Source organism: Cygnus olor, chromosome 2 (assembly GCF_009769625.2).
Source record: "Cygnus olor isolate bCygOlo1 chromosome 2, bCygOlo1.pri.v2, whole genome shotgun sequence".
Classification (NCBI taxonomy): domain Eukaryota; kingdom Metazoa; phylum Chordata; class Aves; order Anseriformes; family Anatidae; genus Cygnus; species Cygnus olor.
In genome coordinates, this window is record NC_049170.1 from 86,587,228 (window position 1) to 86,612,382 (window position 25,155).

A 25,155-nucleotide genomic window follows, 5' to 3' on the forward strand; every position below is an offset into this window, starting at 1 on the left:
TTTCTGTTTGCTGCCAGAATTGGGTTCCTTCTGTAGGTGAGCTGCTCCAGCTCAGGGATTTTTCAGTGCCTCCTTTCCTGTGGTTTTGGCTCAGTAGTGCAACTTGCATGCTAATGAACTAATCAAAATAAAAGTGGTTAAATGTATAATAGTTTTAAAAACAACAACAACAAATACACACTAGATTGTAATGACGTCATCTCTCCCCTTCTTTTTCCATGCAAAAGCACTTCAGGTGTCCAAGGTGGTCCAGAGAGCTTTGCAGGACCTGATCTAGCCTTCTTGAAAGAGATACAAGAACTTGCAAAGGGATTTGCTGAGACCACAGAGAAAGCTGTGGCTTTAGAAAAGCTATGGGAAGAAAACTCAAAGTTCTCAGGTAAGTAGTTATCTTTATAATAATGAATTGCTTTATCTATCAGGTAATGATAGCCATCCAACAAAGAAAAAAATCTTAAAAATCTATCTTAAAAAATAAAATGAGCAATCTCAAATTTTAGGTGATCTGAAAAAAATAAAATACCACTTTTATGATTGTTATTATCATGGCTGTCATAATTCTCAGTTTTCTAAAATTGTGCTCTTGTTTTACGACTTGATAGTTAACAAAGTACTGCATGGGGAAAGGTTTTAAAGATCAGGATTAATAATCTGAATATATGGTTGCTTATACTGATAGTTACTTTTGAATGTATGCTAGACTTTACTGAGAGAGATCTGTTGGTCTGGGAAATAACCTAGTCTTTCTCCCCTGGTATTTCTGTTGTACTACAGAGTATAGGGATAGAAAATATCACCAGCTCATACATAGTGACCTTCAGGTGAACAAATCAGTCTTGTACTAAAAGAGTGAGACAGGAAACACCATGTTCTGATTTCCTCTTTCTGTTCCCATCCATCCTGCACATTCTTGCTGTAGCAGACCTATGCCTACCCTGCCTTTCTGGCTCGGTTTTTGAGCAGAAAGATTGAGGTAAAGCAGTTGTTTTCACGCCTGGTGATCTGGGGGCTAATACGTTCTTCTGGAAGGTATCGTGATGATTTTGCCTTACTGATAATTGAATGGTAAGCAATTTCTTTTGTTTCTGTGATAATTGTAAAAATACCACAAAGCAGAGAAATGCAGTGGATCCCTGTCTTTCTAGTGTATTACTTGTTCCACACCTGTTTTGTCCTGTAGCAATGCACTTTGTTTACTACTTGCTATTTCTTATAATATGGAATTTTTTGAAGTTAATAATGCCTCTGTGTAAAGGAAAAATATCTGATTTTTACAGGGCTCCATAACAGCACCACTTTTCTTACTGTAAGTATTTTTACATTTTATTTCTAAATTACAGTTCTGGATTTTGAAGCATCTTTATTGTAATGGTTAGAATTTTGTATCCTGTCAAGTTTTAGTAAACTACCTTTTAAAAAATGGTATGCTTTTGAGCAAAAAAGAAGATGTCTTGAATACTTGATAAATGTTCAGTGGTTTCTTGATTACCAACTTAAGCAAGTCTAGGTTGTTTGTAGTCAAAATCTACAGCTACTTGAAGGCTAGTTATTTATTAGGACCAATTTAAAATACTATCTGCCAGACCTTGAGTATTTCTATAAAATCATATTACAAAACATTTTAGAAGGAGCTTTTATCTTAATGTTTGCTTATTATTGAAAAACAAACAAACACCTTAGAAAAGGAATACAGTGAGATTGGAAAGATGAGGCTCTTGCTTGGACATTACTTTGAATTCAGATTTATGATCCAGTCAATATGGCAAGCAGACTCAATTGGGAGTGAAGGAAGGCAGATTTGTAAGATGCTGCATAATTCCTTCCAGAACTTAGTTGGCATTGTGTGTGACACGAGTTTGGGCTCTTTTTAGTCTTCCACTCTTGCAGTCTCAACAGAAAAAGAGAGGCTGGATGGGCATGGTAGTGGATTTTCATTGCTGTCAGTTTTGTACCTTTCACAGAACAATAGTTTTGCTTTAAAAATATTGAAAAAAAAAAAACTCTATACTTCATTGATTACAACTTGCAACTTCATGAAACCTAGATTTCCAGTTTATATAACTTGAAATGAGATGGCATTTTCATTGTAACATTTGTCAATTGCTCTTGAACTGCTTGATTGGAAGGAGCTTTATCAATAAGAAATTTAATTACTAGACTGCAATATAAAACAGAAAAAAGTCTTTTTCAGTATTAAGAATGTATTTAATTGAAAGTAGCCTATCATTATTAACAGCTTGTATATGCAAGCTTTTTGTAGAAGGCATGCTCATGTTAGTATTATCCAAAAGAGCCCTGCTGAAACATTAACCTAGATAAATAAGGGCTGCATAATGAGCAACTATGAAATATCCTGTGTTTTGCATAGGCACCTGATAGCTTAGTCCTGTAAAAGATGTGTTTTTACCCAACAGTTCATCTTTCAAAAGCCATTTCCATCAAACAGTATTTGACATCTATCCCCCAGCTCTCCCTGGAGGAGCTGTGAGACAAGGATGGCATGTCCCTGGTGGGATGCTGGTCTTTACTCCCTAGACTTATGAAATTCATCACCAGGCTAAAGACCTCTTTGTGTTAGATGTCTTAAAGGTGACCATGCTTTTTGGGATTGTGTAATGCATCTCCTTACAATTCTGAGCAGAAAGATTGTTTAACTCGTCTGCTAGCTCCATTTTCCATCTGAGCAGAGAAAGTCTGTGAAACAAAACTGCTGTAAGTTCAAAGTACGACCAAAATGATGTGATGAATTACTGGAGCTAGAGGGTACGTTTCCAACCTGAAAAATTGTTTGAAATAGTTTAAAATTAAAGAGTGCTGGGGAAGTAGCAGGCACCTGCTAGTTTTTTCTGCTAATGGGAATGTCATGTATAAATGTGTTTTCCTCACATTCAGATGGATTTGAATGAAGCTGAGGAAATGATTTCTAGAGTAGAAAACCTGTACAAGCAACCTTCCTTCTGGAACCTTCTACATTCACTCCCTCACCTTGAATCGAACAACTTTTATATGGAGGATGGGTTAGCTGCTGTCGGACAGTTTCTGGAAGTTATTAAAAAGTAAGTACTCTTAAATGCTTAAAATGCTCTGCTTTAATATTTTACATGAAATTCTCATTCTTTTCACAGGATATTTAGTATCAGCATCCTTATCAGGACAAGGAAGGTGGCATTTTTTTTCTGTTGACCAGATACTGCTTTTATAGTGATGTGGTAGGAGTTTTCACCCATTTTGAGCCCTTCATAACTGTATTTCATCTCTGTCCAGCTCAGCAGTGATTCCCTAAGAGTTTCAGGGAAGGAGATTCATGTTAGCAATGGCCTTAAACTTTGTCATGTGCTTTGGGATTGTTCAAAAGATTGTTTACATGTGAATATAAGAAAATCACAGCTTGGATTCTAATCAGCTTAATATCTATGTAGCACCCAGTATGAGGAAAATGACTCCATTTGGTTTCTCAAGTCTCTTGCTTCTCTTGCAAGAGGTGAAGCATTAAGAAAAAAAACAGAGGACTGTATTCTGTATGTGAAAGTTTCCTGCCTCAGGTGAAGGACAGCTAGATTCAGAGAAGATATATGGTATCAACAGCACAGAATACAAATACATCCATCTGGGATGGAGTTAGTTTTCTTTGTAGTAGCCCATATGGTGCTGTACTTTGCATTTGTGACTGGAACAACGCTGATACCACGCCAGTGTTTTGGCTATTGCTGAGCAGTGCTGGCATAGTCTCAAGACTTTTTCCTCTTTTTCCTCTCTGCCTTCCAGTAGATAGGCTGGGTGCAGGCAATGAGTTGAGAGGGCACACAGCTGGGAGAGCTGAGCAAAGAGACCAAAGGGATATATACTCCATACCATATAATGCTATGCTCAGCAGTAAAGGCTGAGGGAATGGAGGAGGAAGCAGGGGATTTTTATGATTATGGCATTTGTCTTCCCAAATAACATGCTGAGGCCCTGCTTTCCAGGAAGTGGCTGGACATCTGCCTGCTGATGGGAAGTAGGGAATTATTTCCTTGTTTTGCTTTGCTTGCATACGCAGCTTTACTATTAAACTGTCTCTATTTTGGTCCTTGAGTCTTCTTGACTTCTTTATATTTTCCCTGTCCCATGGGAGAGGGGAGTGAGCAAATGTGTGGGTGCTTGGGTGCCAGATGGGTCAACCCACAGGTAATTAACGATGGGACAAGACTTGGCTGTTTATTTATTTATTTTATTTTTTAAGGCTGGTGTCCTTCAGAGCCCTTCAGTTTTCTGTAAATATTCCAATATGTAAAGCAAACCATGAAAACCAATGCTTACCTCTTGACTGTCCTCAGATTTCTGACATACATTTCTAGGTAGAGGTTCAGGCAGTATTTAGCCAGCAGAAAGGATCCTAAACTTACAACTTCTCTCACTTCCTGAGCTGTACTATCTTTGCTGTGCTCTCAGAGGTATCTAGTGGAGACTAGCCCACCATGAGAAAAAGTGACACAAAAAGCAAAGCCAAGCCAAGGGTTTACAAAAAACAACAACAAAAACTTATTTTTTTTTTCATTGCCTTGTGTTTTATGTCCCACAGTTGACAGGGTTAATTGATTGTCTGGTTGAACAACATGTCCTAGTTCAACACTTTTCACACCTATTCAGATAACTTAAACGGTGTTGCATTTTTTTCTCATATTGTTGGAAATACGTGTTACTGCAACTGCTGATCCAGTCTAACGAAGCTGGATTTTTATTTGCTTAATAGAGGAATACACTATGGGAAATAACTAATAAATTTGACTTAAACTTTAAGTAGTAAATTATAGCTGTGTTAATGTAGATTGTTTCCCAGTAAAGGGAAAACTGGGAGTTGTAAGACATTCAACAGATATATTTTTATCAGTGTTGTGTAAAGTGCTTTGTTTAATTTGTTGTGAGAATAAGTCTTCTGTTGCTTTAAATGTGTTTTGCTTCTGCAGGTTGAGTGGAATAAGCCAATGTTTATTTTATTGGCCATCCCGTCGTCTTGCTGTAGGGATGACTAGGAGAATCCTAGTGCTGTTTTTGCTCTTTCTTTTTGCTCTCATTTGTAACTCATATCTCCTACCCTGACTGTCCCTTCTCCCTGAAAACATTGGTGTATTATTTCATATCCTTAGTAAATATTGAGTAAAACTCTAATTGTAAAATCTCACTTTGTGTTTTTTTTTTTTTTTAATGAAAAAAATAACAAAAGATCAGTTTATTCAGCAATAACTATGTATTTTATTATTCAGTTGTTTGAGCTTCATTTTATTCCACCAAGCTCTTTCAGTTCTGTGTGTATGCAGAGCTTGATTTTTGTTTTACTTTCAGTACCTTAGCATCATTGAAGGATTTAGATGTGATGCCATTTGGCCAGAGTTTCTATGAAGTAGTGAAAATTGCACTGAATTTAACTGCTGAATTGGTACAGGATAGGAGCTTGGAAGGTAAGGAATTTGCTTCAGATTATTATTATTTTTTTTTTTGATATAACTTGTAAGCATGTTGGAAATACGTGACAGCAGTAACTCTGAATTCCTGCTAAATTCCCAATGTAAATGGTCCAAGAATTGAATGATGTCACTCATTTCTTTATTGACCTGTTTTTTAAACATTAATAACTTAATTTCATCAGACTATCACAACTGCAAGGCCTAACATATCATGTTTAGAATGATCTTTCAGTGGTGAATTTTAGAGAGACTAAATCACTACAAAGGACAATCTCTTCCTTTTGATAGAAGGATACACTGCTTTTTTGGACATGCATGTTATGTCAGTCTTACTTTAAAGCTTTATTCTTCTGTTATCACAAATTCTAGTCTTAGCTGGAGGGCTACATTTTCACTATCTGCTGCCTGGTTGTGGGAGATGTGTTTAACTGGAGAAGGTAGGCTGGGCACAGGACAACTCCTCAAGATTAAGGTCAGGAATAGGTTTCATTGGCAAATTGCCTGGAGACGTACAATTAGATTCTATGTGCAGCTGCTGACTCTGCATGGAAAGTCAGGCCGAGAAATGTACGTGGTCTAAATCCCCCTCCCACTGTCAAAAACAAGACTGAAGTGATAGAAGGGTAATATGTTTGAGCCCCTATACAGAGGGTGGACTTTAATTCCCTGGGCCTCAGCTCAGATTGCTGCTATTTGTTCTTTCGTGTACTTTACAGACAGCTATTCAAAAGAGAAATGAGTGACAGGTGGCCTTAAAGTTTGTGTGTGTCTGGCTGGCATTTTTGACTTGCTAGTTGCCTCGCAGCTATGGCAAATGTTAGGAAGCTGGAAAAGCTATGGCCTCTTAAATATATTTTCATTCATGTTGTGTTACAGGCTTATAAACTCAAAAGAAGTGTTGTGTACAATATGTTCATGTCACCAAATATTCAGATATTTATGACAAATTAGGATTTAGCTTTAAAATAGAGAATACAGAAAGTTTAATGCCAGGAAGTTGATTTCTAGTGCAATTAATAGGTACGGTGACAGCAAAGTAGGCAGACCATAGTGTGCTATCTAATTCTTATTCTGGTAGTATTCGGTAGTGACGCGGGTTTCTCTGAGAGCTAGACAAGGCTTTGTGTCAGCTGGGTATGTACTGTATCATTAACCCTGTGTCTTCGCTAGTACTGCTTTAAAGCTAGCTAGAACAAAAGCAATGTAAATTGACTTGCTTTTCCTGCATCTTACTGCATTAGAGGTATGACATACCGTCCCTCAGAAAGCTTTCTGATTTGAATCACCAGGTACAGAAGTAGTATCTTTATGCAAACCTGTTTACAGAGTGCAGCTAGTATTCTCCTAGTGCCCTTCCTCTCAGCAATAAGTCATTTTCAGCCCATATACGTACATTTGCACAAATGCATGCATAACTGGACACCAGTTCAGAATGGCACACTGCTGCGTCTGCTTGCAATCACTGTGTAGGGCCTCTCATGATGATCCTATCAACAGCTGGTGACATACCAACAGATTAGCTGACCTTGCCATATTTCTAATGCAACCAGGGATTTTATCCTAGTGAAATAGGTGTTCAGGTGCAAACTTATTCTCTTCAGAAAGCTGGAAATATTGTATATGGGTCTCATCAAGTCTGAATCTACAAGAAACAATGTGAACAAAAAAAGTAGGAATGCTGCAAACTATATATTTTTTTTCTTTCAGGTTTTCAATATAATCTTTCTCTAGGGGCTGTTTTGTGGAATCCACATGCTGTCAGAGCAGAACTTGAATCTAGGTTTGGTTTTGATGATCTTTGTGTTAAGAAACTTCTAAGTTATACAGCACAATTAACAAAGGTAAACTACTTGAAAATTTCATTGTCCCTCTTTCCTCTGTTTTTGTTTCCTGAAGGAAATCCCTGAAGGGATTTTTCATGCCTTACAGGAACTATAATCATATTTTAGAAAGGTAGACAGAAGCAGCATTTCATCTTTCAGAAGGTAAAGAACTTGGATGAATGATTCCAGCTGTGTCTTGAAATTGAATATGAACTTTGTAAGCTTTGTTCAGCAGGTATTTGCACCATTATACATGACTCGCTAATAGCATAACTAATCACTTGAAGCCATCTATAACTAAGGAAGTGCTTTTTCATATCAAGAATCAAATGATTCAAACAAAAGGTTTTATTCAATAATATTCATGTTAGATTTTGTGTGGCCCCTCTGAATTGTGTTCTCTTGTAGAAGTTGTAGTGAGAATTAAAATGGATGCCTTTTTTACTTTGACCTTATGGGAAATAATCACTTCTCTTGACCTGTTTTGACATAAATCTGTAGGTTACAAGAAATGAAGTTATAGATGTAAAGTATAAATACTGTTTTTACTGAAAGTACAGGGGAAGTAAATTTTGTGTTTCGCTCCATTAAATTTTTAAAATAAAGCCCAGATTTGAAGCTGCCTGGATTCTTTTGACAGGTAGCATTTTTCTTCTGGTTTGATGGACAAAGAAAGCCTCTCTCTTCTGTGCCTCAATAAAGGTACATCAGCAGTTCTTTCTTAGTTGTACGGTCTTGATATAAATGTACTTGACTGATGAGTAGTCTCAATGGGGCTATTCAAATATATGACCAGTATGTCAAACTTTGAAGAAAATATTTCTTCTCAGTGACGGCTTTTTTAATGTTTCTACTAGACCAAAATGACCTGCGATATTCTAGTTTGAGCTGCAGAACACTTGAAACATCTCTTGAATTTCTACTGAAGTCTAGTCTTTGACTAGAACATGCTGGTAATTTTCAGAAGTCCTTTCTTTTGCTAGGTATGGTCTGGAACTCTTCTTGAGAAGAGATCATTATAAAAATGGATGATTTACACAAATAGGTAAATTATATTAGCAAACAAAAACAATCAAACCCCTTTTGAATGGCCTTTTAATGAAATATCATTGATGGCCAGTGTGACCAACTGAACAGAATATTTGACAGAATATTTGTTAGCTATCTAAAGATTAAGCTTAATATCTTCATATTTTGTGCTTATAGTAGGACACTGAAGACCTTCAAAGAGTACAAAGAGAAGTATGGAAACATGGTCAATGTCTGTTCTGAGCACTTCAATTCCCTATCTGATGCCCAAGCTAGTGTGGTGTCAAAACACCTGCAAAACTTTCAATACATTTCCTAGTCACAGTTGAAAGGGGTTTGGATGGGAAATACCTCAGAAAGACACTATTAGGGAAATTTAAGATGTACTAAGTGACTTTTACAAGCTTTGATAAAATTTATATGATGTGGAAGAATAAATCTTTCAACATGGAATTTAGAAGTCAGGCTATGAGGAGGAAAATTGTCCCCTTGTCCACACAGCTCAGAAGTGCCACCTTCAATTTAAAACTTGTCCACTGTATATATAATCATTAGTTAAGATGTATCATTGTACTGAATGCTTTATACATCAGTTGTTTTTATACTTGTGCAGTTGCTTCTACATAATTATTCCAGTGCAGAATACTAGTGTAATTGGACTGTATAATTGCAAGCTATTTCGGTGTCAACCTGGAAATTAATGTAAAATAACAACACTGATGTAGCTACAGGATGAAAATTCCTTGTGTAGACAAATCTCATTACTCCACCTGGTGTAGAAGTATGAACTCTAATGGGGCCACACTGTTATTTTACACAACACTCTGCATGTGCAGTACCCAAGAACACTAGGCCGGATTAACTGGACTTTGTTGTCACTGAAGGAGGCTATGTGATTTTCTTTTTAATCAGATAAGTAAATTGATATCAGAGATAACACTCAGCAAGTCTCTGACATACTCATCAATTTCTTGTGTCCCTGCCAGATTCCCACAGGAGAGACACTGGACCAGTTTGTGTGTTCTGCTCTGTCCAGTGTGCCAGGGGATGAAGCTAACAAAGAGAATAATGAAGAAAGCTGTATTTCCACATGGCATGAGGCCAAACTGTATCTTGTCCATTCTGTCAGCAAGCTCAAACTCTATGCACAGGTACACTTTAATGAGGTATTTGATTAAATTCCTAATTTTTGCATGCAGGCTCTCAACAGTGACTCAGTTAAAAGATCCGAGATAGGTATAAAATATTATTGCCATGATTTTTTTCATCTGACTAATAAGAGAAAGTAATCTTTCTTACAAGAATTGTTACAGTGGAAGTATAATCTATCACCATTTGTCTACTTAATCATATTTTTCTCATTAACTCAAACACGGATTTGAAATGTAATAGGGAACATGGTGAAATAGACTGCACTGCAGAGGTCTGGCAGAAAGAAAACCCGTTTACTGTCTCACTTGGGCCTGAATTTGGGACAAAACTGAAAGGAGACTATGGTATATTGTTCATTTATTAATTCTCCTCCACCAGCTTAGGCAATAGTGGCTGAAGTGTATTGAGGAGGATAAGAGTAAATCTCCAGGGTAATGTTTTAATATTCTGCTCTGGCAAAACAGCTTGTCATGCAGTTTCTATGATGACAAGTAGTTGCGTGGAGAATAGGATAAACAAGCCAGATGCTTCTTTAGGAGAACACTTACCTAGCTGCCTTAACACTAGTGTGTGTGTGTGTGTGTGTGTTTAACATTAAAAAAAATGTTAAACTGTATATCGTCTGCTCTGGAGATTTTTGCAGTATGATCTAGAGTAAGCATGTAGAACTCATTTATTTCCTTAAAAATGTAGTTGTCAGTTTCTCTCTTGATTAGTTTTACTGATCTGTGATGACTTGAAGTCACCATTTAATGTGTTTGCCAAAAGTAATGACTATTTTGGCCATAGGTAAATCCAATAATAATGTCAGGCATGGTTTTAAAACTGTTTGGAAGGATGTAATTGAAGCTGCTAGTCACTGGGTAAGCTGGATGCCTTTTATAGTGAAAATCTGTTATAACCACTAGGCACTTAGAAGGCATAATGGGGGAGAAAATAAGGGCAGTCTGAGGGTTTTGCCAGGCCTTGACATGTTGTATTCTAGGCTACACAATGGGAGCATGCAGGCTCCTTCTCCATCTCTTTGTATAATGGGACCCCCAAAATGTTGAAGCTGCCCTTTTTATTAAAAAACATACAAACAAAAAACAACAACAGCAAAGAAACAAAAAACAAAGACAAATCAGAAAAAAAACAAAAAAACAAAAATGTCAACAATGGAAAACAACAAAAAGCAAAGTCTGTGTTTGTCTAAATAAGAAAGTTTTGATTATCTAACAAGGTTCATTCTGTTTTTCCTTCGATCTGCTAGGTATTAGAGCAATGGTTCGGCAGCAACTGCTGTCAGAAACTACTTTCAGAACTTGAAAGAATCATAGTTGATGTAATGTCTCAGCTACTAAATGACAGGGAAGCCAGAAAAATTGTCTCAGGGATAAATACCCTGATCAAGCAATGGAATGAGAAATCAGAAGCCTATTTTTCAGAAGAATATAGCCCATCTCATAATCTGTAAGTTATACTTATCTTTCTGCAACTTGCGTTAAAAAGTTCACATTAACTTCAATATTTATTTTCACGTTACATTTAATCTTGTTCTGATTTTTGGCTGTTTTGTGATTTTATTTTTTATTCTGTAATTCAAAACTTCTTATGCAGTCAAATAACTCTTATAACTCATACACATTCTGAACAAGAAATTTAATCCGTGATTCTGAGTATACCTTTTTAAAGGTTCAGTAGAGGACCTGAGTACATTATCAGGACAGAAATTGGCAGCTGTGTATAATTAAGCATTTTGGACTATGACCCGAATTCTTTGCATTGTTTTACTAAGTCTAATTCCCACAAATAGTTGCTGTGACTCATTAATGCTTCCCATGAATGTATGCTATAATATCAATCTACTAATGCACAGCAAGTTCAGTGCCTCTGAAATGTATTGGATTTCTGCTGTAGGGCTCACACTCATGTTGGTTTTTGCAGGAGATCTTGAAAAGAAACCTACTATGGAGAACAGAATTATAACGTAATGCTATGTGTGTTCACTGTTTGACTTGTTATCACTTAATGCAAATGCAAGTAGTTAATAAGATATGGCAATAAATTCTGTGTTTATGCAGAATAATTTGTTTTGCTAACACAGTCCAAATCTTCCCCTATGAAAGGGTGTTTTTTTTTTTTTTTTAAAGGCAATTGATCACTAATTAGTAGTAAACTATTTTCTTGCAACCCTGAAAATGCTTTCAATCCTCATTTCAGGACGAGTGCAACTATAAGCTTGTAAAAATTGACTGTGCTTTAATTGCAGGTATTCTGATTCATGTCATATATTTTAAAATGAAATCAAGGTGTTTGTTCTGGTCGATTTCTGCAAAATAAAGTTTTTAGGAGCTCTGTTTACCTATCTATTTTTAAAACAATACTTGCAATACATGTCTGGAAATGTTACTACACAGGACTTAAAAGTTGTAGATATAGAGGGCTAATAAATGTTAAAGTTGGCAGAGCCTTACGAAGGCATAGGCAGTGTACAGGAATGCACCCTTCCGTCTTTCTAAATGAACATCGTATGACTTGCATCGCTCTGGGAGCTGGACTTGATGATCCTTGTGGGTCCCTTCCAATTCAGGGTGTTCTGTGATTATAATGAAGGGCTTGGTTTAGCATAGCTCATAATAGCTCTGCTTGTTCATGTTTAAAACTTCCTGCATAGGAGGAATGATCCATGCTTTACAAATCAGCACCTGAGGATAACTCTGAGGGATATAAGGAGCTCCAATTAGCACACCCACAAGTGGGAGATGATCAGGCAGCCTTTGGCTCTGTATTTGTTACTGCTTTAATTTAATGACGCAGTCATTTTTCCATTTCCAACCTTCCCCTTTTGAATAGAAAAATGGAAAAAATGTGGGGTTTATAAACAAATATATAACTCCTGTGCTTAACCTCACAGCCTCTGGTGGAATAGCAGCCAGTGCCTCCTTTTCCCAGCTTTGAGTGTTGAGAAGCATTTTTTTTTCAGTACAATGAATGTCTTGATAGAAAATCAACTTTTTACATGGGAAACTTCTCCATGTTTTGCTGCAAAAGGGAGGAAAGGAGATCACTGTGTGTAAATCTTTCATAGCATTAGCATTTTCAGCCTTTAGGGAAATTAGTTTGAAAAAAGTAGACTTGTCCATGAAAACAAGTTGAACTTCTCACGTGGGAGACTGATCAATGACTGCTCAAAGTCAGAAGGGTTCTTTAGTTTTTGCTCTTTTCTTGTTCCAAGGCTTTTGTAAAATCCATTAATCCATTATCTTCTGTAAAGAGAGAGACTGCAGTCAAACTGCTCAATAGTTTAGTAGTGTTTTGGAATTTAAATTCTTTTTATAAAAGGACACTGCTATACCGCTGCTCTGTAAGAAAATACAGAGTAGGTGATAGAGTGAGTGCACAAAACAAAACATAATTTTCAGCAGCTTTACTTTTTTGTTTGTAGTGCACAACATTTCTGTGCTCTGTTTCTTTTATTTACAGAATCCTATATCTGGAGAGAGTGCAGGCTGTGCTACAGTCTGTGCCTCAGTGGCCTGTTACGAAGAGATTGCTTCTGGTAGATGGAGCTATAAGGAATGTAATAACGCAATATTTAAACTTCACTGAAGGTAAAGCTGCGTGGTGGGTACTTGTCAGTAGCACTGTCCAAAGGCAGTTATTGCAGGGATCCACTGTGTGTGTGAGTGAGGACATTTGCACCAGGAGCTGGAGCAAGACTGTATGTCCAGGTGCCAGCAACTGGGGTCCAGTGGCAGCTGCTGGGCAGACTGAGTGCCTGAGGGCTGGAGGGGTCCACCTTGTGGACATGTACACGTTTATTCCCCCTTAACAGACATGCATCCTGAACAGCCTTGCCTCTGTTGGGCTACTAGATTTAGCAGCCCCTAATGTTATCTAGTAGCATTTCTGGTGTTATCTTTTATTTGAGAAGGGTGAGGTTACAGTTTTCCTAGGGTCCTTAAGGAATTAGGCAAATTTTCTGCATTTCAAAAGAATTTTCCGTCTAAATCAGCTATTACGTATGGGAAGTGTCCAATGTTATTTACAGCATTTATAGCTAGAAATCTGCATAGGACCTTATTTTCCTCTCGTAAAAATCACTAAAGCTTGCTGAAGTCACTAGAGCTACTCTGGTATAGCTGTGAAAGAGGACAGGGTCATATTTTGCTGATGTAAGAGTACCAGTGCAACATGGAATCTTTAACTGTTGTGTCTTTCAAACCATGTTGTGCACAGTTTTCTTTCCCAGAAGGATGCTTCCAGCCCCTGAATTACTCTGTAGGTTAAATATTTTCTGTATGTGGTGGTGGGGAACTGTCTTACAGAAGCATTACGTATCCTGGAAAAACTGATTCCCTTTACCCAAAGAGATGGATTCATTCATCTAGACATCAGAAAGCTATTTGTGGAGCTAAAACAGGTATGTTGTTATTTAATGTCTGCATACTAGTTTGCATAAAGCTACACAGGCTTAATTTAGAAGTGAAAAATACTGGCTAAGTAGAGTATTTAACTTTTTATTTAGCAGCATTTTGGTCCAACTTTTATTTATTTATTTTAATCTTCTGACATTCATAAGAATTAACACGGAGTGTGAATTAAATCTGTTACTTTACCCTTAAATTCATTTTTAAAGAGACAGTGTATTCACTACTTTTTAGATGTTGATGAGCAACACTTCCTACGTATGCGATGATGTGCTTACAATGTTCGAGAAGGCCCTGCAGCTTCCACGGGGCTCTGATATCACTGATGTTTTAGCCATACATGTGTGTCCTGACAGTGACTCAGAGGTGGTTTTCAAGCTAAGCAACCAGGTCCAGTCGCTAAAGGAAGCCGTAAGTATTTCTGAATTCTTTTCGTTTAAAGCTTGCAGTGCCTTACTTATATTGCTATCACAAAATGAAATATATTAACAGGGGCTGTAGATTACTTCTTAGGGTTTGCTATTAATAAGTGATTGGTAACTAATTATTTAAACTGATTAGAAGGTGCTTGGCGGCAAATCTAAGAACCAGGGCCAAAATCTCTGGAGTGCTTACCTTTTACTGGTTTTAAACAATTGTTCTCTTTACTGTGAAAGGTCCTGCTTCTGCAGAAAGTAACGCATGGACAACAGAGCCTGCCAGATTCAATAACGGATGATTATTTGGGATGGCAAGAAATAGAAGAGCAGCTAGCTGAAAGTTACCATTATTACTGTGTAATTAATCAGTTGCTGAGCACAGAAGTGCCATCTGAGGAGGATGTCCATTTCAGCTCTTGTCAGGAAGAGCTGTTCTTCTCACTGTATGTATTTTGGAAGTGTTTTAATACATAAAGATCCTGACTCTCTTCTTGCTGATGCCAGCCTGGAGTAGGTATAGTAATGAGTAAATGAATAGATAAAAAGGTTAAACTCCTGCTTTCTGCATTTGATTACCACGCGAAACAAACCATTTTCTGTAGCAGAAACAGGAAAGTAGAGGAAGATTTGTACGAGTATTCTTTTGGGGAAGGGTTTCAAAATAGGCTGAGGGTAGGCAGGTATCTAGGATTCTAAAAGCTTCTTCTCCCTTTATCTTTTTACATCTAAGTATTTTCTACTACTTCTCCCCTGTTTTCTTCCTGTTGCATACTTCTCTGGCGCTGTGTTGCTCAGGACTCTTGGAAACCTGGATCTGAAAGGCTCCTGTGAGGTGCAAGAAACATCAAAGGGGAGTTACAAAGTATACTAGGAGGGATACTGCAGCCTGAGATTGCTTGATGTGTTCAGAAAGCAGTCATTGTTCTTCTGATTCAGTGGAAACACATTCATCTTTTTATTAAGTTTTAATTTGATTGATATTTGCAATTATTCAGCTTGAAATCCATAGAATTACTTTAATGGTGTTAAATGAGGCTATATTAAAAACAAATTGGTATATCAATAGAGTGCTTTAAAATAGGATAGGATTTTGTTATTCTTGCTTAGCTATGTAAAGCATGAGCATAATTCCGTTAAGGTGGAGTTATATTTTTACTGGATGGATGTCCTCTGTCATCACTGTTTTAACCATGGCAGCTTTGTTCTCTGTATCATTTCAGAATTAATAATACTCTTGAAGAAATCTTGTTTGCCTTTGAGGGAAATCCATACTGGAAGGATTTAACAACTTTTGTCCAGTGGACATGCAAGGTAGCTCAGTACATGAACGAGAAAGTGGGCTCCACAGAAGGTCAGTCAGGTGAGGAAATAATTACCCCACAGCACAGGATTTATTCTGAAATTTCTATGTTTGTTTTAGAGTACATTATTCCTCATCAAGGGAAAAGCTGAAGATTTTTATATTTGTGAGCCATTTATGTTTCCCATATCCTGTAAGGAAAACTTCTTAATTCCACAATATAAAAGGGAGACCACATAAGCTGGTCACTCAGTAGAGGTGTTTCTAGGCTGGTTTCAAATTAAGGCAAGGACTTTAAGCTTGATTTCCTTCATCCCATCCTGTGATATTCCAGATGTCCTGGCCCATCTGCTGATAATTTTTTTGGAATACATTAGTTTTTCCTTATTTAGTGGAAAACTGAATGATCTCAGATCTCTCTGGGAATGGGAGAGCTTTTACCATTTCAGAATTATTTCTGATTAAATATTTGCATTGCTCTTTTGAACATTTTATGGTACAAATGAGCTATGAAGCATGGCACAATATGGCTGATCCAAACAGGTCTAGAAAATGACCTCCCCAATATCACCCATTTGTTTTCTTTAAGTATTTTTCCTGTGCTCCCAATTCTTGCGTTTTTTTTATTTTTTATTTTTTTATTAAATTCTTGAGATCTATGGAAGATCTTGGTCTTGCTAAAGATTTGTTTTTCCAAACATTTTGTCTGCTGAGCTAATCAGAAATGTACTGAATATTTCACCTGTAAGTGGGCTGGTAAAGAATGTAATGCAAAAATAAGCAGTTTTTGAAATCAAAGAACTGTGTTAGTGAAGTGAACTGTTCAAATGTGAATTGATTGCATAGGTTTTGTAATCTATTATAGTTTCAGACTGGTTAACTAGGCAGTAATAAGTGAATTTCATAAGACTGCTTTCTTTTTACTGAAATTCCAAGGAAAAAGAAATATTAATGTTCTTTCAGTGCTGACTGCAGCACTAAGTGCACTCTTGTATAATAAAACTGATCTTTTCTTTTCCCTCCGAGTATTTCTGCAGTTCATGTATAATTCAAAACACATCTTCTATTTTTCCTTTTTTTTTTTTTTCTGTAAGGAATTGGCTGATATAGATGTGTTTTATGTAGAGCTGATATTTACTGATTCTGTATTTCATTCCTTTAAATCATTTAGTAGAACTAAGATCAAACTCTTTACTAAAAATTGCATGTTTATTTCTTTTAAAATGTACTGTATTTCTCTCTCTTCACAAATTCACGTACTACTAAGTTTGGTAGGAGTCTTTCAGGTTGTTTCAGTGGGAGTTATCAAGTTGTTCATAATTGTACATAAAGTTTTCTTGATGTCTTTTGGTGTTGAAATTTGTATTTTCTCTGCAGATGGACTAGAAGCATCTCTATGTTCTAGACAAAAGCTCAGTTTGGAGACTATCTTAGGTCATTATTTAGCATTTCTGCAAGATTTACCAGATTATTCCTCAGTTATTTCCTGGTCACGGTAAGGTTGAACTAGTCAGTGCAATTTCTTTGTTTAATGGTGTTTTCCACAAATCCTTTACACCACCTTCACTTTGGACAGACACTGTAATTCTTGAACATAATTACCATGCCTTTTTTTCACCATATGGCTAATGCTGCTCAGTGTTACCTGGAAGAAATGGGATGGAGTCCTGACAGTTCCTGTGTATTGTTACAAAGCCTCCTTATCACTGCTGCATACATTATAGCCCTGAAGAACAGTACAACGGAAGCCATTTAATCATCACTCTGTTAAAATAAGAAAAAAAAATCCCTTATAGAAATGCCTCAAGCTAGTTGTTCATTGCTGCCTGTGTTGTTTAATGCTGTTAACTGTTTACCTTACTATGTTGGTGATCACAGTTATTAATAGATGAGAATACTTTCTAAGTTACATTTCTGGACTCTGAACTTTATTTTTCGTTATGCTGCTATTGAGGTCTTTACTAACTCAATGCCTGGTTTAACCTGTAAAATGGAAGTAACCACCATCAGTGCAATAAAGGATGAAGAATCAAAAGTTTTTAAATTATGTGTTGCCTTCAATATGCCTTAGTTGCATATTGAATATTGCCTCCACTGTTAGACAGGTCATATTGTGCTTTTCATTCAAGCAGAACTTGACAGGGAGGTCAGTAGCTTGATTAAAATGGACTCTAGAAGCAAGTAAATTCTGATTTGTGTTTTCAAAATCTTAGATGTTCTTAAAATTTGGAGTATAAACAAAATGCTTGTGAACACAGATTTGTATTTCACCTGAAATACTGTTTCTAAAGAATGCACTATTTTCCCTATGCTGTACTACTAACAAAATCACCCAACTGCTTACTGTGTCTTTCCGTATTATACGTGCAAGGTATATTTCTTTGTTTATATGTCTAAGAAACAAATTCTACATGGGGAATGCTTTCTTTTCAATGTTTGACATCTTGGTTTCTATCTAGAGTAAGTAATTCCAGTAACAGAGACACAGTCCCTCACAAACCTTTTTAATAGTGTGTGGTTTTCTGCTTTTAAACTATTAAAAAAAAACATATTTAAGGATAAACTGTCTTCAGCTTGTGACCTTTGCATTGGAATACTCCTTCCTCCATGCAGCTCAGTCTTGACCAGACCAGCTTCACAGAGTTGTAATGTTTTATACGAAAATGAAAGCATTTTTTCCTTTTGAGAAATAATACTGACACTATGGAAACATCAATTGGAGCATTACTTTTAAGTGTAATTTCATTCCCCTCACTTCCCTGATATTAAAATAATGGTATTCATCTATCAGTCATCAAACAGAAATGTTTTCACTTTAAATAATTGTGATAAAAAAAAATATATATTTCTTCAGAACTCATTGGAATGTAGAATTTTTGATCACTTTTACTGATAAGTTCATTTCTATAAACTAATTCATTTGTGAAGCACAAAATGTTTGCTCTTTTCAGCAGCAGAAAATGTGAAGTGCTTAAATCAGAAGGACAATTGTGGCTTACAGACTTGATTACTGACAAATGCACACTTCTTTAACTTAGATGCCTATATTCAGATTTCAATTTGAATATGGCTTTGGCTTTTCAGTATTTTTAGCCATGAATTTGAAAATCAAAGTGATTGTCAGTTGAGCTATTTCAGGTCTTATAATAATTAATGGGTGACTGCTATTTAAATGATTGTTGAACTTTCTTTGACTTAAGTAAATGCACCTATATTCTATTTATAAAAATATATTTAACTAATTCTTGTCTGCCTGCTAGGTAACAAGAAAAAAATGTGCTTAATATTTCAGGAACTTGACATCTGTGAAAGAGTTTTTGAAGACAGAAGAAAATTTATGGATTTCTGGTGAAAAGGAAATGGATCATCTTTTACATCTTGCAGAAGCCATAGAAGGAATGATAATGACTGATTTCTCAGCTCTTTCAAGCCTCCAGTCTCTAATGGAAACTGTTTTGAATAATATGATTACATGGATGAAAAATTTTGCTGAGGGGGAGGAATCTGCCACAAACTTCTCACTTGCACTTTCAGACCTCCATAATGAATTGCAAAAAAATTTCCAGGCTCTTCATGGATCTTGGATGAAAGAGAAGACAGATATTTTCTGGCAAATAGTGAAAATTATATCCCATGAACTTGATTCTATGCCCTCTCATATAAGTCAAGTGGAAGAGGAGGAAGTATTGGAGACCTTATCTAGATTTATATTCTCCATTACAGAAAATAAAAAAAATCTTAATAGAAGTATGCTGTTGGTCAAAAATATTCTAATTAATTGGCCAGATTTCAATGTTACTACTTTGAACCGCCTAGAACACTTGAGTGAAAACTTCCGAAGGAATCTTTATGAGGTTGGATCATTGACAGAAAGTCATATCAATGCATCTTTCAGCACAGTTCATGGACTGAGTAATGCCTCCTCTTCATTATTCTCGAATGAAACTTTTATATATAAAGTACAAGAGTTAGGTGAAATTGTTCCCAATTTCTTCAAAGGCATCAAAAAATTAAACAGTATTAGTGTGGACTCAATTGTTCAGATACTTTTCTCTCTGTATCAGAATGCTGATTTGCTCCTAAATATTGACAATAACACTTTGTTTGAATTTCTTTATAAGACCTCAAAAGATATTTCATCTTTTCAAGCATGGCATGATTTCCAAGATATGGACCGAGTTTCTGATTTTCTGTTTGAAACTTTTGATCTTCTCTGGAACTTCACCAGTAAGTCTCTCTGTGAAAAGTTACAGACCTTTTACAATTACACAGAGTTTCAGGCCCAGTCTCTTGCACAGGAAGGGAAAAAAGAGATGCAAATTGTCTATAATACTCTGAGCAACCTTAAAATGTTATTAATGGATGAAGAGCTTGAAACGGCTGCCTTTTGTTATTTGGAACAATTTTTTGATTTCTCCCTAGAATGCCTGATAAATAGTGGATGCATTGATTTTTATCTATCAAACATTACTTCTCTAAATCACTCAGCAGAAGTTTATAACCTACTTCTGCTTCCATTGGACAGTGTTTTGTTTAATAAAACAAACTTAGGAGATGAGGTAAGTGTGCCTTCTGCTTTGCACTGCACTTTTACATGGCTTCAAACCTGCACAGAGATTTTTGAAGAAGCGTCCAAAATCTTAAACTTAAATTCCACCTTTTTTGTCTATCTGAGGAATGATTTGGCAGATCTCTCTGAAAGTCTTTTAAATACAACTCACGTTGATCTGTGCAATAAAACGAATATGGCTATTGTTGAAGCTACAACAGCAATGCATCTGTTGAAAATCATAGTTGAAGGTGGTGATTTAAATGACTGTAAAGATTTTGAAGCTTTCCTTGCTATTCTTCAAAGTGTATTTGAAAATGCAATTGATGCCACAAGCTCACTTAAAGGTAACAGTTTAGATGATATTTTAGAAATGATAGGAATCGTGATAACTGAATTGCAGCAATCTATACTGAAGGTTGGTAATGGAGATTTTTTGAATTCTTGGCTTGACACTTCCATTTTAGGAGGATCTGGAGGAAAAGAAAAGGGTTCCAGTGTATTTTCCATTGGAAATTCACTTTCTGCTATTCTCAAGCTTTCCCCAAAAGAACTTGAATTTGTTCTCACTGAGATAAAAGACACAGCTGATTTCTTAAGAAATGCACCTCAAGGCAAATATTTGGCTTGTGTCAGTATTTTCAAGAATATTACCAAATTAATTTTGGACAATACTCTGAAAGACCTAAACTATTCACAAATGAATTTTTCATCTCATCTCCATGTCTTTCTGAACTCTTACAGTATAGTAGATGAAGTAGAGGATTGTAATGGGTGGATACGTGGATTTAGTAATCTCAGTGAAAAATACAAATCACCGTCTCACCTTGAAAATGCAAAACATGTTTTATTTCTACTGAAATCTTTGGGAAACATTGAGACAGATACTAAGCTAATGAACAGGATAGATTTTGTTAATTTGGTTTTTAATCTAATTCTCCCTGAGTGCTCTGTAACTAGTTCGGATGTGATTTGTGTAAGTGTATATTTCAATGTTCTAGCAAAAACTTTAAAATTCATTCTCCCTGAATTTCACATTCAAGATGACACTAGTGTACTTGAATTTATTTTTACACTCTTAAATAACTCTGGAAGGCTAATAAAAATGTCTGTCAACAATTTAATGGGGTACTCACACTATACATCAAATGATACCCATTTTAGTCCGTCAGTCCATGGTTCTAACAGGACTTTGAGGATGTTCCTTAAACCCTTCCATCAAGTTCTGCTTTCCTCAAAAGAAATTTTGGCAGAAATTAAAACTCTTCTGAAAAATGAAACTTTTGAAATTCAAGAAAACATCTCCTCTCTGTTGGATATTGAAATTGATGAGAAAAATATTGGTTTCTGGATGGAGTTCTTTCAAGATGTGATTAGTAAACTTGATTCAAATTTGTCCCATAAATTGCAGGGTGACAACAACACATTTTTACAGACACTGATAGAAAAAGTACCTCTGAATGCTGAACTGCTAAAAAAGGCACTCAAAAATTTCAAGTCTTCTAGTCTCACTGGTTTTCTAATAAGAAATGATGAAGAGTTTCTAGGGCATGTTGTAACCTTGGTGCAAAATCTAAAGAGCATGGATATTGAGTTCTTGATAGGTCAATTTAAACAAGTCCAGAGGAGCTTGGATAATTTTTTTAAAAATGTCAAACCTTTGCATATTGAGAGCTCTGAGTTAGGGCTCTTAATAGACTGGTGGGATGCATTTGAGAACAAGTCATGTAATTGTAACCTGACCAGCTTATGGCAAGTCACACGACTTTTTCAAGCAGAGGAGCTCTCTGATGTAGAAGAGATGTTTCATTTCCTCCTTGATGTCATCAGCCTTACAGAAAGATTAGCTCACGGAAACATCACAGAAGCACTAGCCGAAGTATACGCTTTTGTACTGACTCAGGAAGCAAAAATGCCAATGTTTACAAAAGAGGAATTCTCTAATCAAGTAGAAAGTCTACTGATGTTACTGGAGACATTGACAGATATGCTTGATGAACCTGCAGAGGCCTCAGTTTGTTTTTCTGCAGCATTCTGCGGGGCTCTCACAACAGTAACACCTCAGAGTGATCCCACTTTTAAACCTTGTGACTTTGCGCAAAGCAATTTTTCTCTGAATTATAATGCAATCTTCTATGCCATTAAGGAAATGAAACTCGTCACTGTGAATGACAATTCCTCATGCACTTTGGAAGATTTTCAGACAGATATCACTCACAATCTGACTTGCTTTTTTCATCAGATTAAAGAATGGAACTCTATTCTTTTGAAGTTTTCTGAGCTCCATCGTGTAAATGGTTCAGTTCTCAAAGAGCTACTGGATTTTTGGGATGAACTGTTCCTCTATGCTGTGCCACTGCAAGCAAATAATACAAACTCAGGAAACTGTTCCTCCACATTGAAGAGACAAGTGGCTTTACAGGTCATAGAAATTCTGAGCAATATACAAGTGGAGGAAATGAAGATGGCCGAAGATGTTCTTGAACAGCTGGATAATCTTTATGATGGTCTAAATTGGAACAGACACTCAAGAATATCACTTATAAAGACTGCTCTTACTGATGTCAAGAACATGACTAGTGAAGTTTCTGAACTCTTGGATGCAGAAGCTGTCCTTTCTTTTCTTTCTATAGTTCATCCTTTAATGGCAATATCTTCTGTTGGAAGCCAGGCTTACTCAATGCTTATGGTATTAGCTGCTTTAAATGGGAACAGTAATATATCTGATAACATTGAGAACATCTGGTTGCCTATAGTTAAAAGTATAGAAGATTTACTGGTGAATTTTAATGTTAGACACTTACTTGCAGTGATAGACAAAGAGTTTCAATTACTAACGGTAGCCAATGGACAGTCCTCTTCAAAGACTCTTCATGTGTTCACGCAGCAATTTAATATATCATTTGCAGAGGCTATGTTAAGAAGTTTTGAAGACATACAAGAGATTGTGAACAGCTTTCTGTGCGAGTGTAACAATAAAAAATATTCTAAAATTATGAAAACTCTGATCCTCCTTATGGCTAATGAAAATTCATCAGATCTACTGCTGTTTGTCGAAAATGTTGTTGAGTTTCTGGAACTATTCCAAAATAAGTCTAAAGGAGATTACACTGGTACACTGTTTGTTGATGGTCATCTTGGCAGAAAAATATCAAATAATACTTATATTGCTAATTCAGTTTTGCAAAGCAGTCTCCTTCATATGATTGCTGACTTTGTTATTACAGAAGAAGCTCGGCATGCAAACAATACTGAGCTTCAGATAGTCGACTTGATTGATTCATTTTTTTATAATGCACGATATGGAAAAATTTCTACTCCGTCCCAAAAGAGAACTCTAGAGATCTTGCAAGAGATCCTGCAAATGATCTTTCCATCTTTCACAGAACATGACAGGAACAAAATACCCTTTTTACTAAAGGATTTCCATGAGGATATAATGGCAGAAATGAGGTGAGCATTTTCTATGTACTGTTTTAAAAGTGTGCTGAGAGTCAGCAGTGAAAAAACAATTCTTTGTAAGCAGCTTGATCTAATCTTTAATTACTATTTTATTTCAGATTTGTTCCTTTGATTAAAACAATATTTATTTGTTTCACATTATTTTGTGCACACCAGACATATTTGGTATCAAATTATATTGTTTGGACAAGGTTGTTTGTGTGTTTAGTAATCTGTATTGAGACTCAAGGTGATTTTTTGGGTATTATTATAGAACCAAATATTTGAAAATATTAATGTTTTAAAAACCTTGGAACTCTGAAAACTTGAACCCACAGTTAACGGTGGGAAACAGTTATTTGGGCTGTGGAGTAGAATATTAACAGATACTTGGAACTATTTTTTTTCTTCCTATATCCAAATGTAGATATACTGTATTAGAAATGTCTTCAGATTTCATTCAAACTTATTACAACTTATTACAACTTACAAACTACAAATTCTTTTCATTTTCCTATGACTAGGTTTCGGGTCTTCAATGAACAAATGTTTTAAAACTGTACACAGAGTGACTCAAGTTTGTGCACTAGCTCCTTCAAGAATTTGTTCTGAGCACTTAAAACCAGAAAAGAGTATAGCATTTACATGCTTTTTCAACAACAGTGAGAAAATTCAGAAAGCTATTATATTAGTTCTTCGTACAAGGAAAAAATAAATGTAGAGAAAAAAACAAACAAACAAAAAACCAGAAAACTTTTATTGGCGCTCCTCCTTTTAAAAACCCATATTAACACTGAGTGAAAATAACTTAAAATTGCTGGTGACTTATGCAAACATGATGTCCCTTTTGTGACTGTGACTATAGTATATTTGAATGTATATAAAATTGTTCAGTTAATATATATGTGTGTATAGTATGTATTATATATAATATAATCAATTACCATTGGTTGACAAGGGAAGATGGACTGATGTCATCTACTTGGACTTCTGTAAGGCTTTTTTGACACAGTCCCACATGACATCCTAATATCTAAATTAGAAAGATACAGATTTGAAGAGTGGACCATTCAGTGGATAAGGAAGTGGCTCAGTGGCTGCACCCAGAGAGTAGTGGTCAATGGGTCTATGTCCAGATGGAGGCTAGTGACAAGTGGTGTCCCTCAGGGGTCTCTCTTGGGACCCGTGCTTTTCAATATCTTTATCAATGACTTAGACATTGGGATTGAGTGCACCCTCAGCAAGTTTGCAGATGACACCAAGCTGAGTGGTGCAGTTGATACCAAAGAAGGAAGAGATGCCATCTAAAGGGATCTGGATAGGCTGGAGAAGTGGGCCTATGTGAACCGCATGAGGTTCAACAAGTCCAAGCATAAGGTGCTGCACCTGGGTTGGGGCAATCCCATACGCGAGTACAGACTGGGAGAAGAACTCATTGAGAGCAGCCCTGTGAAGAGAGACTTGGGCGTTCTGGTGGACAAAAGACTTGACATGAACCAACAGTGCATGCTGGCAGCCCACAAGGCCAACTGCATTCTGTGCTCCATCAAAAGAGAAGTGACCAGCAAGTCGATGGAGGTGATTGT

General features: G+C 36.3%; 1 protein-coding gene across 1 annotated transcript in view; it reads left to right on the top strand.

Moving 5' to 3' along the window:
• The first annotated feature begins 302 nt into the window (after positions 1-302).
• The window catches only part of ABCA13 (ATP binding cassette subfamily A member 13), a 181,900-nt gene continuing 157,047 nt past the window's right edge, over positions 303-25,155 (top strand). The window contains exons 1-13 of the mRNA XM_040547761.1: positions 303-379; positions 1,278-1,306; positions 2,893-3,056; positions 5,323-5,438; positions 7,152-7,285; positions 9,283-9,447; positions 10,701-10,900; positions 12,914-13,112; positions 14,095-14,271; positions 14,517-14,722; positions 15,500-15,639; positions 16,957-17,074; positions 18,872-23,581. Of these exons, the coding sequence (XP_040403695.1) occupies positions 2,893-3,056; positions 5,323-5,438; positions 7,152-7,285; positions 9,283-9,447; positions 10,701-10,900; positions 12,914-13,112; positions 14,095-14,271; positions 14,517-14,722; positions 15,500-15,639; positions 16,957-17,074; positions 18,872-23,581 (6,329 nt within the window). The 5' untranslated portion in view covers positions 303-379; positions 1,278-1,306. The remainder of the gene's footprint in view (positions 380-1,277; positions 1,307-2,892; positions 3,057-5,322; positions 5,439-7,151; positions 7,286-9,282; positions 9,448-10,700; positions 10,901-12,913; positions 13,113-14,094; positions 14,272-14,516; positions 14,723-15,499; positions 15,640-16,956; positions 17,075-18,871; positions 23,582-25,155) is intronic.